The sequence below is a fragment of the Dryas octopetala genome, chromosome 1 (genome assembly GCF_963921425.1).
Source record: "Dryas octopetala chromosome 1, drDryOcto1.1, whole genome shotgun sequence".
In the NCBI taxonomy this organism is placed as follows: domain Eukaryota; kingdom Viridiplantae; phylum Streptophyta; class Magnoliopsida; order Rosales; family Rosaceae; genus Dryas; species Dryas octopetala.
The window spans coordinates 14,416,967-14,430,633 of NC_141366.1; the positions used below are offsets into that span (position 1 = coordinate 14,416,967).

At 36.9% G+C, this 13,667-nt stretch overlaps 3 protein-coding genes and 1 pseudogene across 4 annotated transcripts; 3 read left to right on the forward strand and 1 right to left on the reverse strand.

Annotated features, from left to right (window-relative positions):
• The first annotated feature begins 431 nt into the window (after positions 1 to 431).
• Positions 432 to 1,511, forward strand: LOC147298248 (putative F-box protein At1g50870). The gene has a single exon (XM_086247385.1). It carries the CDS (start codon positions 432 to 434, stop codon positions 1,509 to 1,511), a length of 1,080 nt encoding a protein of 359 aa, XP_086103511.1.
• Positions 1,512 to 1,978: 467 nt separating this feature from the next.
• On the forward strand, positions 1,979 to 2,637 carry LOC147298249 (uncharacterized; annotated as a pseudogene).
• Positions 2,638 to 6,704: 4,067 nt separating this feature from the next.
• MOS2 (D111/G-patch domain-containing protein) lies at positions 6,705 to 10,115 on the forward strand. 2 transcript variants are annotated; one of them, XM_086229738.1, is made up of 2 exons: positions 6,705 to 8,074; positions 9,376 to 10,115. In XM_086229738.1, exon 1 carries the CDS (start codon positions 6,793 to 6,795, stop codon positions 8,065 to 8,067), a length of 1,275 nt encoding a protein of 424 aa, XP_086085864.1. In that variant the 5' UTR covers positions 6,705 to 6,792; the 3' UTR covers positions 8,068 to 8,074; positions 9,376 to 10,115. The 2 variants fall into 2 exon arrangements, with proteins under 2 accessions (XP_086085864.1, XP_086085863.1); XM_086229737.1 differs by having other exon boundaries at positions 9,398 to 10,115.
• Positions 10,116 to 10,625: 510 nt separating this feature from the next.
• Positions 10,626 to 12,543, reverse strand: GDC1 (Ankyrin repeat family protein). Its single transcript, XM_086229739.1, has 2 exons — positions 12,211 to 12,543; positions 10,626 to 10,995 (listed from the first exon to the last, which is right to left on the reverse strand). The coding sequence occupies exons 1-2, from the start codon at positions 12,478 to 12,480 to the stop codon at positions 10,738 to 10,740; spliced, it is 528 nt and encodes a 175-aa protein (XP_086085865.1). The 5' UTR covers positions 12,481 to 12,543; the 3' UTR covers positions 10,626 to 10,737.
• Positions 12,544 to 13,667: the final 1,124 nt, after the last annotated feature.

Genomic DNA, 13,667 nt, shown 5'->3' on the forward strand with positions numbered 1-13,667 from the left:
CAGATTTTGAGGACAAGCAGGTCCTCATAGCTGAGGGCCAAAGCATTGCTCAACTTTTTATACTTGTTTTCTTAATTTATGTACGTTGTCATATGTACAACCTAAAAAACTTAGGGTCTGTTTATTTATAGATGAAAAAATAAAGAAGAAAATTTTCGAAAACAATTTTTGAATCCCAAACAAAATGAGACCAACAAGTGATTTATAATTAGGTTTTGTATATTGAAAAAGATAGTAATGTCACTGATAGTGAAGCTATCATGTAAAGCTCGTTTAGGACAGTCAGAGTCATATATAATTGTAATGGATAGTAATCGATCAATTTGAGTTGTATATACTATGAGGTCATAAAATATTATATCATGTGAAGATGACTTGAACTAACTTTGTAGTACCCAAAGCAGATGGTGACTTGCTACCAAAGGAATAAAATGAGAAGAGCGCTTCCAGAGCTTGCATTTGAAGTCATAATTGAAATTTTGAGCTGGTTGCCGGTAGAATCTTTGCTACGATTCAAGTGCGTCTGCAAGGAATGGTGTCAATTGATCAGAGACAACAACTTCATTGCAAAACACATGAAACGGGCAAGTCTGCTTTCTTATCAATACAAACTGGGAAGCAACACTAAAGTGATCACTGTTTGTGATGGAAACTTCAACCCAACTGCTCGTTTTGCTGGCTTGTTTTTGGAGATGAGTGTCACTAACTCTGGGGTTTGCCGTATCAGAAATCCTGCAACCCGCCAAGTGCTTTACTTGCCTAAACCTGATGCACATGAGGGTAGCCACAGGATGGACTTTGCTTTGAATTCTGTAATTGGTGAGTGCAAGGTTGTATGCCATTATATGAAAAATGGGGATCGCCGAAAAATTTATTTTAAAGTAATAACTATTGGAAAGGATGAGCAATGGAGACCCCTGAAGCACCCCAACCAAAATCTTCTGGAAGATGGCAAAAGGACGCTGAAACGATATTATTTGAGGGCATGTAATGCTGAAGGGGTTGCTCATTTCAGCGAACTTACTACAGATGGACGACAAGTGTACCTGGAAGTTCATTCTTTAGATCTGTGGAGCGAATGTTTCACCACTACCACCACTACCACTCTGCCCCGAGGAGTTTTTCCAGATTTGAATAAGGTTCAGGTTTTTTCTTGGAAACGCCATCTAGCCGTTGCTGATATAGCAAAGGAAGCACTTAACGTGCTGGTTCTAAGAGACTTGAAATGGAGTAAAAAGAAGATCGTCGTTCCCCTGAAATTTTTGAAGGATGACCCAGCAGACCCACTTATGGAGGACCAAATTCTTCCTCTCAGAGCTTATTCTACTGGATTGCTCCGGTTGCGCACTGCAGAGAAGAATCTTGTGTACTATGATATGAAAAGGAAGACTGTCACATATACTCTCAAGATCGGGGAGAATTCTGTATCTCGATATAAGCCCAGTCTGTTGACTCTTAAGGGAATGAGACCAGAGGCAGAAATGGGTACATTAATAGTAGAGCAATTATAATTTCGCTTACATGGCTTCTTCTTGTTTACAAACAATTACATTTTCTGTTCATCTTCAAATTCTTGTTTCTTGGGTTCTTGGTTCTAGCCTTGTGGTAATTTCCTTTCCTTTCTTGGCCTTTGTTGTTTTTGTTTGTTTCTTTTAATAAACTTGATTTACCATGAAAGGAAGCTCTACTCTACTAGACATTGAGGGCATGTGGTTCCCCAATTTTTTCTTATATTTTTTCTATATATGAAGTTTTGTTGCTAGCAAAGGAGAAGATGGATCGACATGGTCCCATTTGAACTCATGATCGAGATTCTGAGCTGGTTGCCAGTAGAGTCCTTGCTACGTACGATGCAAGTGCGTGTGCAAGAAATGGTGCTCACTAATTCAAGAAAACCACTTCATTCTGAAACACATGGATCGGGCGAGTCCTCTTCCGTTTTCTTTTCAATTCAAACAGGAAACCAACATATATCGCTATGGTACCCATTGTTTGTGATGGAAAGTTCAAGCGACCTAACATTATTGCTGGCTTGTGTATGGAGCAGAGTGTGAGTAACTCTCAAATTTGGCGAATCCGAAATCCTGCAACCCGCCAACTACTTTACTTGCCCGAAACTGGTACACATGGATGTTGTTGCAACATGGACTTTGCTGTTAATTCAATATTCACTGGTGAGTGTACAGTTGTGTTTTATCATAAAAATATTGAGGACCCCAGAGACTTGTGTTTTAAAGTTATTACGATTGGAAAGGATGAGCAATGGAGACCACTCAAGTACCCTAACCAAAAATTGTTTAGTCGATGTGAAAAATTGGTGCTGAAACGACACTACCTAAGAGCAGACAAGGTTGCAGGCCGGGGTTGTTCATGGAGACTCGAATGGCGATCGATAATTTGTACCTAGAAGTTCAATCTCTTGATCTGTGGAGCGAGTGTTTCACCACTACCAAACTGCCCGGAGGAGTTTTCTTAGACTTGAAGAAAGTTCACACTCTTTCTTGGAATGGCGGTATAGCAGTTGGTGATATTGTGGAGGACGTACTTAACGTGCTAGTGCTACAAGACTTGAAGGAGCACAAATGGAGTAAGGGAGACAGTGAAGACCACACGTCCATACTTCGGAGAGAATTATAAAACTTCATACAACCCAAGCCTGATAACCCTTAAGGGGATGAGACCAGAAGATTAAGGGCCGGTATGTACAATGTTGGAGCAATTACAGTTTAATTTCCTTGCATATAGGGTTCTTCTTGCTCGCTTGCAAAATAATTACATTTTAAACTTCATCTAATTTTTTGTTTTGGTCAAATTTTTCTGTTTTAAAGAATCTTCTTGTACTACTCTCTCAAGAGAAGCTTTAATTGAACCTTAGTTTTAGTTACACCAGCTGTTGTTAAATTGCATTTTTTATATGCAAAAATCATAAATTTCTTTATTACAAACTCGATCGAATGATCCTACATGCTCTATGCACATGCATATATATATATATATATATATATATATCTCTATGAAAGTAATCAGAGAGAAAACTGGACATATATATATATCTTTTTTTTTTTTACCAATTGACATATATATATCTTGAATGAGTGGATTAGATGAAATAGGAAAATGGGAGTTTATGTAGAAACTTATTAGATATATGATGATACACAGTAATAGGAAAATGACAGTAAATGTACGTAGAAACTAATTACAAATATGATGATACATAAGGGCGCCCTCGCCTGTTTCTTTTGTTTTTCTTCCTCTCAATCTTTGACGCGTTGTTTTTTTTTTAATTTCTCTCATTCTGAACATCTTTTCCTTTCTCATTCTCAGAATAGCAGTTCTCACTACAACAAATATGGCTTATGATCACTATGAATTGAAACTAAATTGAAATTAGTGACCAATGACATTTTTTTGAGTCACCAATTAATACTGTTAGTTGTTTTTAAAAATTTTAGTGGAGTTAATAATTATTTTATGATCCACTAATTTGTACAATAGTTGACTAAGAAGTAGCTACACAAAAATAGTAACCAAACTTGAAAATTGGTGGGAGATTTATTCCTTTCCCACAGCAATTCCAACTGAAAGAGGCAAAAGTGGGATTAAAAAGTTGTCTTAATTATCTTTTTTTTTTTTTTGTAAGAGACTTAATTATCTTTTGCTACTTAAGGTTTAAAACTAATTTTAGAATGGTGATTGGAAAACGCCACCAACTACCCTAGAGAGACATTTTCCAGCTCAATTGTATCAGGGTTTTAAGGGTAATTTAGTAACTTTCATCCTAGGGTTACTTTCAACTTCAAGACTTCAGATATTTTTCTTACTTCCTCTCAACCCGCCTCTCTCTCTCTCTCTCTCTCTCTCTCTCTCTCTCTCAGTCAAACTGGTCCGAGCAGAATGTCGTCCGGTGACTTTGCCAGCGACACCACCCTCAAACTGATCGTCTCCTTCTCTTCTTCGACTTGGTGGTGTTTGATTTTCAAAAAAATACAACAAAAGAAGATGGTTGAATTTCAACAGATCTGATCGTGACGATCTGCCGATTTCGACGACGGCGTGATGTCATACCACCACCATCTTTTTCTCCTTGTCATGGTGATTAACCTGATGACCTCCGATCATTCACCCGATCACCGTAGCCGGCCGATCGAAACTCTAGAAATCGTGACTTTTCAGTGTCGATTTCCGGCGAGTCTGGCGAAGGATGGCGGCGATTTCAGATTGGGTTTTATCTCCATTTCATTTTCTTTCCATTTATTTGATCTCTTATAAATCCATAATTTGTTAATGTGTTATTTATTTCTTGAGTTATATCCGATTTAGTGATTTTGATGTTAATTTGCTCCAATTTTGTGTCTCAGATTTTGGGGTTGTTATTCAAACCGACTTTGCCTCCCTCTTTCAAGTATGTTCTCAGCTCAACCACCATTATTAAAAGTTATTAGGCTGGTTCTTCATTATTAAAACTTGCGAACTAGAAAAAGAAATTTAGGAAGCAGCTATGTATGCAATAGAGCATTTAAATTATAGGTAGTGACTGCTATTCTCTTAGGTCATATATAGTGGATATCATATTGCTCCAATGTAACAATCTTCATGTTTTGACTTTTAAATAGCTAGTACTCTGTGGCTAGTTTGTCTGTGATTTCAGTTTTCTTCTATCAATAACTCTACCTGGTGAAATTGATACACAATTTATGAAAACTATAATGTGAGAATAGTATATGTGATGGACCAATATTCTGATCTACTTGGTGTAAAGTTTGTTATGAACAATATTCTTTTTAATTTTTCTAATGTTGCCCAGTATTCATCAATGTACTAGGTGAAGCAAATTTCTTAGGAGGTGTTGCTTCTGTTAAGGGGCCAAGTAAAGGGATTCAATACTGAGGCAGCAAAGAAGAGGTTATTTGAGATATATTTGGATAAGTTTATTGATCGATAACTGTATTTTCATTTTTAACTATTCTTTATTTATAATGTTATCAATATAATGCAATGAGACTATATCTTGATATGACACTAATTTGATAATTTTTAGTCATCAAGTTGGGACTAACCCCTTATCTTTTTCTCTACCACATTGCTTATTGATTGCTCATTTCTAATGCTTGCCAATGATAGAGTTTCCATTCTTAACATGTTAGAAGTTAACCATTTGTTATAGTCTAACTCAGGTTAATCATTTGGAACTAAGGTTTCTTTATTATCTTATTTTTTCTTGGAAGACTGTAATCCTACATACATGCAAAGGCAGTTTGTTATTGAAGTTCTTATCAGATCTTGCAATGTTATACTATAAGATTGATAATAACAATTTACTGTTATTGGTAAGGATGAAGACATTTTATATAACTTATTGGGTGAATGAAGTTGTTACAATTTCCTTCACTCTCTCTGTTTTTTCTTCCTGTGAATTGTAGGATGTAAACTTGGAAGGCTGTGAGGAAGACAGGGGGATCTAGTGCTCTAAACACCAACAAATGCAAATGTCAATGAGTTAGTGATAGCTCTAGTGTACATTAGATTATTTTTTTTATTTGTAAATATGTTTTTGGCAATGTGGGGGTTCTCTATTTATGAGAGTCAGTTTTTCCCTTTTGATTGTATTCTTTTGTAAATTGGTGTAAAGAAAACTTATGAATTCCTGTATGAAATGAGTTATAATGTAAGATTTAATTGACATTGTGTTGTGTTCAGACTTTGTGCATAATTCTTGCTGCAATGTAAGTATCAGCAAGCACCATTGGAAAATACTAGGGTGGGAAAAGGGTCTGCAAATAGCCTAGAACTAAAAAACTGCAGTTCAAATAGCTGCAATTTTTAGAATGGTGGCAAAATGCATTTTGAATCCTAATTAATTAGTTACCAAAGTCCATGGAGGCATTGTTTAATAATATAAATGTTCTACAAATTGAGCAACTATCTGTAACATTGGTGGAGGAAGAACCTGTCAACAGAAAAGTACAGTTTTGGTCTATAAACTCCACCATTCCAAAAAAATGGTTTGCTTAGCCACTTTGCCACCCCATTCTGAACAACCATCAGCTTAATGGTGACTGCAGGGTGACAATTGCTAAATCAAAACTATTGATAGTGGCTACTGCATCAATAGCTAACAGAAAAAAATAGTGATCATAAGCATACAATGGTGTAGTGTCTCTTACTCTTAATTGTTCGTTCAACTTCTATTACACTCGAAATTCAATCTTAAACAAAACTTAAGAGGTAAAAAACTTAAGCCATCGCGTATAGTTATAACCGTTGAATAAATGATTCCATTAGATTAGATTTATTCTTGATTAATTAATATGCTTAGTAGTGTCTAACTTTTGAAAGGAAAAACTTACGTAATTTGAGCTACATATATTATTGCACTTTAGATTAAGTATGATTTTATGGTAAAAATCCAAACAAATCTTAGACAAAATGTAACCGTTGAATGAAAAATGTCATTTGATTAGATTTATCGATGATGAATACATTTGCATAGTTGCGTGTAAATTTAGAAAAAAAAAAAAAAAAATCCGTTTTCAAGCGATATATAGTACTGGTTAAAATTCCGAAGCAATTTGATGAAAAAGACCAAAATACCCCGGTGACAAGAGAAATATGACCTAAGAAAATAAGGGAAAATAAACATAGCCCATAATGGTTTCCCAGTGGTAATGGGTTGAGTTGGGCCTAAAGAAAGCCCATAATCACCCAAACACCGAAAACGCACGAAAGGAAGAAGGCTGGCTCGGGAGTCAACAAACATACCAGTCGGAGCGTGCGTTCTCTGTAGCAGCCATGAAACTCTCCTTCTCTCTGCCCTCGAAATCCTCTGCTTCAAAGCCAAAAAACCCTCCCAAAGCCCCAACCACCTTCGGCGACACCAACGGCAACCAAAACGACGACGTTTCAAAGCAATACGTCAAGGAATTCGATGCCTCGAAGCCCCTTCCCGGCGACCCTAAAGCTAAAGTCATCCCTCCTATTCCGAATGAGTGGCGGCCCCACAAGAAGATGAGGAACCTCGACCTTCCGATCACTGAACCCGGGGGCAAAGAGCTCCAATTCGAGGTCGAGTCGCTCTCCGCCTCCGCCGGAGGCCCTGAATCCAATATTGCCTACGGTCTCACCCTCCGGAAGAAAGAATCTGAATCGGAGGATCAGGGCGGCGATGGACGACTACGATCTGGCGGCGTGGAGGAGACGCTGCTTCAGAAATTTAAGAGCGACATGGATCGATTGTCGGATGTGGGGTTTGATGAGTTTGATGGGATGCCGGTGGAGGAATTCGCTCCGGCTTTGCTTTCCGGGTACGGGTGGCAACCTGGAATGGGAATCGGGAAGAACACCAAGCAGGATGTCAAGGTTGTGGAGTATCATAAGAGGACGGATAAGCATGGGTTAGGGTTTGATGTGAATTCGATGAAGAAAGAGAAAGAGGGTGGTGGGGATGTGGGGAAGGAGGTGAGGATTGTTTCGGGTAGAGAGTATGTGGGTTTGAAGGCCAGGGTTGTAGAGAAATTGGGCAATGGGAAATTGGTTTTGAAGCTGGCAAAAGAGAAAGAGGAAGTCACAGTGAATAAGGAAGATGTTGCTGAATTGGGTTCGAAAGAGGAAGATAAGTGCATGAAGAGGTTGAAGGAGGCCCAAATGAAAGTGGGTAACAAGCCAATTCGACAACCAGAGCAGAGGGGGAAGGGTTATTCCTCGTGGCTTACTAGACACATTCGGGTTAGGATCATAAGCAAGGACTTGAAAGGTGGGAGATTTTATTTAAAGAAAGGGGAGGTGCTGGATGTGGTTGGACCCAACACTTGTGATATCTCTATGGATGGGAGTAGGGAGTTTGTTCAAGGGGTGTCCCAGGACCTTCTTGAGACTGCGCTGCCAAGGCGCGGCGGACCTGTTCTTGTATTGTCTGGGAAGCATAAGGGGGTCTATGGCAGTCTTGTCGAGAAGGATTCGGATCGAGAAACTGGTGTTGTCAGGGATGCCGATACCCATGTCTTGCTTAATGTCAGTCTCGAGCAGATTGCTGAGTTTACTGGGGATCCCAGCCACATTGGATATTGATTCATAGGTACTTTTGAAACTTAATTCAATTCTCTTTGTACTGTGTCTTTTCGAAACTTAATTTGGATGTTTTTTGTATCAGTGTATGAAAATTTCCAGATTCTGAATTGGATTTTACTTGAAAGAATGCAATTGTTTGTGTTTCGAATCACCTGCAGATAAATGTTTTTCTTTATTTTGTGATTGATGTTCATGTAATCTGGAAATTAGCATCAATGTTGGAGACTAAACTGAAAAATGCTTGGGCCATTTATAATTCATCTAAAGTGTTCCACCTTTTGATTGTATCCTTATTAGCTTGACTTTAATATGATGTGTCATTGTCCGCTTCATTTGGATCTTCGACAAGTGGTGTCAGGAGATAATCAGGTGCATATCTCTGAAGTTTAATATATGCTTGCCAGTAAGTCGTACTATATTTGGAGTTAGTAATGGGAATTCCACCACTACTGTAAAGTCTCATTGCTTGCAACTATATCATAACAGTCTTCTCTGGTAGTTGTATGATGATATTTGTGTACATCAATTAGAATGGTGGTACTCATTGAGTTAAGAAGCTTAATTCTTCAGTTATTATATGGTTTATGTTGGAAGATAGCAAACGATTTTGATTTGAGAACAGCATGTTTGAACGAGTATCTTACAAAATATGGTAGTTTAAGACACTAGAGTTTGAGTTTGTTTTAGTCTAATGGTTTGATTTCCCATGCTCTTGTAGTTTGCAACGCTCTGCCTTTATTTAAGAAAGCCTCTTAGCTTCTTGATAATATTCTGTGTAACTTAGTTTCCTCTGGACTGACAAAGGAGACAAAGATGGTATCATTTAACAGGTCCAAATAGGGACCATGAACTGCCACAGTCATAACTGCAACCCAAACCTTCAGTTGTCTTGCTTGTTTCAACACTTAAACATTGTCTAGCTCATCAAAAGATTTTTCAGTCATAACCAAAGTTAGGGCCCCTGGTAACCTTTTCATTTTTGGTATTTATTTATTTTTTAAAGATAGAGAAGGAAATATGAGAATAGTGAGAAGAAAGATGATAGATGTTAGGGATGGAAGGGATAATGTATATGGATGTATTCAGAAAATAAAATCTAAAAACCAAAATAGTTGTATGGAAAATGTATATCCTCATAGCAAGCAGCCACTGAAATTGAGGTTGTCTGTTAAAGTGCTATGAAGTTTTAATTGGCAATTGTGATGTTATTTCAATCAATCCCTGATAGGTATTTTCCACAGCTATTTTTTCTTACTGTGTATCAAAATGCAGCCATATCCACGTTCTTATCTTTGAATTCTTTTCTAGTGAGCTGAGATTTTGGTTTCAGGAGGAATTTGAAAGAAGAGGTGGAAGAGCTATCTTCATTATTCTGTATGTTGGAGGGTGTCAGAATTGATAAGGCTATTCCGGATTCGAGGCTATGGAGGTTGGAATCATTGGGAGTCTTTTCTTGTAAATCATTTTTCAACTATTTGATTACAAACACCGTGGTTCCAGTTTTTCCTTCCGCAGAGAGAATCTGGAAAGCCAAAGCTCCACCCATAGTCAAGATTCTAGGCTGGCTTGTGACTCACCAGAAGCTTAATACATGCGACTTGATTAAGAGAAGGAGACCAAAGTTGCTGTCTATCTATCTCCCCAATGGTGGATTATGTGCAAGATGAAGTAGTAGAGTACTGATCATATCTTTGTGCACTGTCCAGTAGCTTTAGGATTATGGCACAAGCTGTGTAGGGAGGCTGGTTTGAGCTGGGTGATTGCAGCAGGGTATCAAACATTGTCAAGGTTTGGATTAGAAATAAATAAAAGATTAAAATGCCTTACAGTGTAAAAATAGTGTTTGGCAACTGGTTTAGCATTTTTGACCTAAATCATGTCAATTTGAGAATGGCTTACTAATCATGAGTGATGGGCAAGTATTAAAGTGAAATTAGGGATCAATGAAAGGGTTAATGTGCTTATATGAAATGGCTAGTGGTAGGTAGGAGCCTTGTGGTATAAAATATTTTTTCTTTGCGATTGTCTATGAAAAGTCTTCATATAAATTCCAACGGGTATTGGCTAACCAACTAATTGTGGTCGAGCAAATAGAATTTGGATTTTCTTCTTATCTTGGTTATCCTTAACTTCTAATCCTAATTGTTCCTAATTGTCCATGAGAAAAAGAGAAATAAGGTTTCGTCCACGGTTTCCTGCATTACCTTTCTTAGTAGGTATGAAATGTACAAACTGGCAGGCTGTTAGAGAATGTTTTATGACAAGTTAAATTTATTTAGTTGCTAAACATGAACAAGTACACTACTGTTAATTGATTACTTCCATACATGTTTTCAAGTGAAATCTAATAAAACGTTGCAGTTCAGGACACCTAATTAAGATATTTTTAGTTTGTTATAATTTCAGTAATCTAAAGACAAAGCCACAAAATACTCATATGGTGTATGTGTTGATTAATTCAATCATCTCATTAATATATTCTTTTTCAAATTAGATACCCTGTAGCCTCAAAATTGTAAAGAGAAAACCAGAAAGGAACAAATAAGTAAAGTAATGTATAAAGTAATTGACAAAGCCTCTAGCCATTGATGCAGTAAAGTCAGCTATTGAAAAAAATTACAGGATTGGAAAGCCATCAAAGAAAAACAAAAGGCTGAAAATATTATCCAATCATGCTTTTTGAGTTGAAAAACCAAGAATGAAGTCTTTAATTTCATCACTTGCAGCCCTATCAAGAGCTGTTCGCCCATCAGCGTCTTTGACAGAGTAACTGGCTCCGGCTCTTAAAAGTTCTTCAATTTTTGGCTGGTCACCTTCAGAGGCAGCCATCAACAATAAAATGTCTACTGGGTGGATATTTTGGCTTAGAAGATCATTCATCTTATCATATGTGCCCTCAACAGCAAGCATGCCCATGTAGTTGAAATACTGTAATCAAAGGCAAAAAAATTTCATTGTTGTCATATTTGAGATCTTTGACTACATGCAACAAATTCATGTTTCTGGTTGCAAAAGTCACTTATAAGACTATAAAACAAACCCTTTGCATATTGCTCTCTTCTCTCTTGGCCGTTTAGATTTAATTGCTTTGAAAAACATAAATAAACAAAGTTAACAACCAAAATATTACTACAAAGCTTCATCAACATGACCATGACAAAGCCTTCTCCTGCAGTTCGAACACAAAAAGAGTAGGAGGACCTTCTTATTTGAAGTACTACAAAGCAGTCCAATAGCTGCATATATGCAGGGCAAAGCTGTATAACTTTGTGCTAACATATAGAATGATGCTTCTATATCTATATGCAGGGTAAGTGTTAATGTTGTCCAAATCCAACATGTTACAGGTTTCATAGGGAATTAAAACCTGAGATTTCTGAAAAAGTCATGTTTATGCTTCCAATAGATGTTAGCACCAAGTTTAAAGACACATGAGCAAGCTTTTCCTTATATGCCAGAAAAACAAGGTTACTGTCTTGATAAGTATTTTCTTCATACATTTGTACAAATTCTCTTTTGGCAGACAACCAGAACTCAAAATTATGAAAAAAGATAACTTGTGTTTTCTCATTCCACATATAAAAACACACAGCACAGACCTAATTGTGCCTTTTATAACACCCAGAAAAGTACTGTTGTCACTGAAACAAGTTGTGGCAAGACCTTTTTCCTTTATACATATCTCTATTGAGTCATATTAAGTTGTTAAGAAGCTGTGTCTCACCGAGGTGGATAAATCAATCATATGCATGAAGTTTTAATCTATATTATACATAAAAGTGAGAATGTATGTTAAAACACTAGTTGAGCAAAAATCTTCTTACTTATTACAACCAAGTCTTTTTAATCAATAAATTTCTGAATTTTTTTCCTTCCTTTGACTTGTATTGTTCTAGCTCTCCCTTTATACTCCTTTCTTTTATTATTAAAAGATAATGTCTCCAAGACAGTGAAGACTGAAGACACATCTATAACAAAAACTTATTTCCAATTTAATTTGGGTAGGAACATATGATTGTAATTACCAATCTAATGCTCACATGAAACAATTGCAATCACTAATAGCCACTCACCCACATACAAACACAGATATAATTGCATCTATCTAGAGAGAGAGAGAGAGAGAGAGAGAGAGTAAAGAACCTGTTCAACATCATCTCTATCATAATCATCACGAGATTGGCTTCCATAAATGCCAGCACCTTCAGCATCTACACCATTTTTACCAAATTTGAACCAGCACTTGGCTCTGGAGCCATTGGAGGGTCCAAGACCAAAGGGTCTGACCCACCCGAGCCTATTTCGGATACCCAGAAACGGGGAATTGAACTTGGCTGAAGAAGTTGAAGAAGTGAAGGACTTGGAGGTGAAGCAAAAGTGGGTAGCAGCAGTGGTACATGGAATTGAAGCCATTGCTGGGTTTCAGTAACTCTGAAGCTCCTCAGCTCGATCACTCCCCTGTGGCTCTATCCACTCATGTCTGAATGGAGTATAATAACATGTGCCATGGTCTTCCACATTTTTCATGTAGGAGCGATCCTAGCCGTTGATTTTAAATACTATCTAGTCAATCGCTAGAAAATTTGTTGATTTTATTAAAGTGGTATTATCTCAAACAGCGCCATCAAATTTTTGTGGGCCATCAAATTGAGCAAAGGAGCATAATATTATTAGATATTCCCACTTATTATAATCAATGTTACATTGTTCGGGACGTGAGATAATTGTATTTGATCAAATCATAATTTTTGCCAATTTTCTTCTTAGATCAAGTCATAATTCCTGTCATAACATTGAATAAAATCTCGACTTTTTGTCATGTCATGACATGTTATGATATGCACATGAAGCCTTCACCACTCATTCAAGCACCTTGTTATCATTTCTCAATATTTTGGAGCACTAAATAGTGTTTTTAAGCTTCAAAATGTGAGCAATGAAACTTTATCGGGTTCATGACTTGCAATTATATTCTCATTACCTGCATGTGCTCCTCATTACTCATTGGTGCTCATTGATATTATTTCTCAATATTTTGGAGCACAAAATAATGTTTTTTTTGCTGCAATTATAGGTGGGCAAAGGGCCTTCAATATGCTGATGACCTGCCATGACTTGCGATTTCATGCCCATAGCATTTGATGATATGCACATGATGCTTCCAGGACTTATTCATACACATTGAAATCATTTCATAATATTTTGCAGCACTAAACAATGTTTGTGAGGCTTTAAATATGAGCAAAGTTGAAGAAATTTAGGCATCTATCTTAAAACCAATTGATAATGAGAGGAGTAGTCTAAACCCTTATAAGTTACTATGCAAGGTTATAGTTTTCTAATGTAGAACAACACTCCACATTCTCATAAAAGTGACTTTAACATGTACATGACGTGCTCATTATGTATTACTAGTTTACCGTATCAAATGATGAACACCCGAACATCATAATCTAACACAATATCTGAAATCGTTTGCCAAGAGAACATTATGCAAGAGTTGTAAAACTGACAAGATAAATTAATTAATTGTTAATTTTTTTATAAAATGACAAATCGTAGTGTTAATATATTTTGAGTGACAAATCTTACAGCCTAGT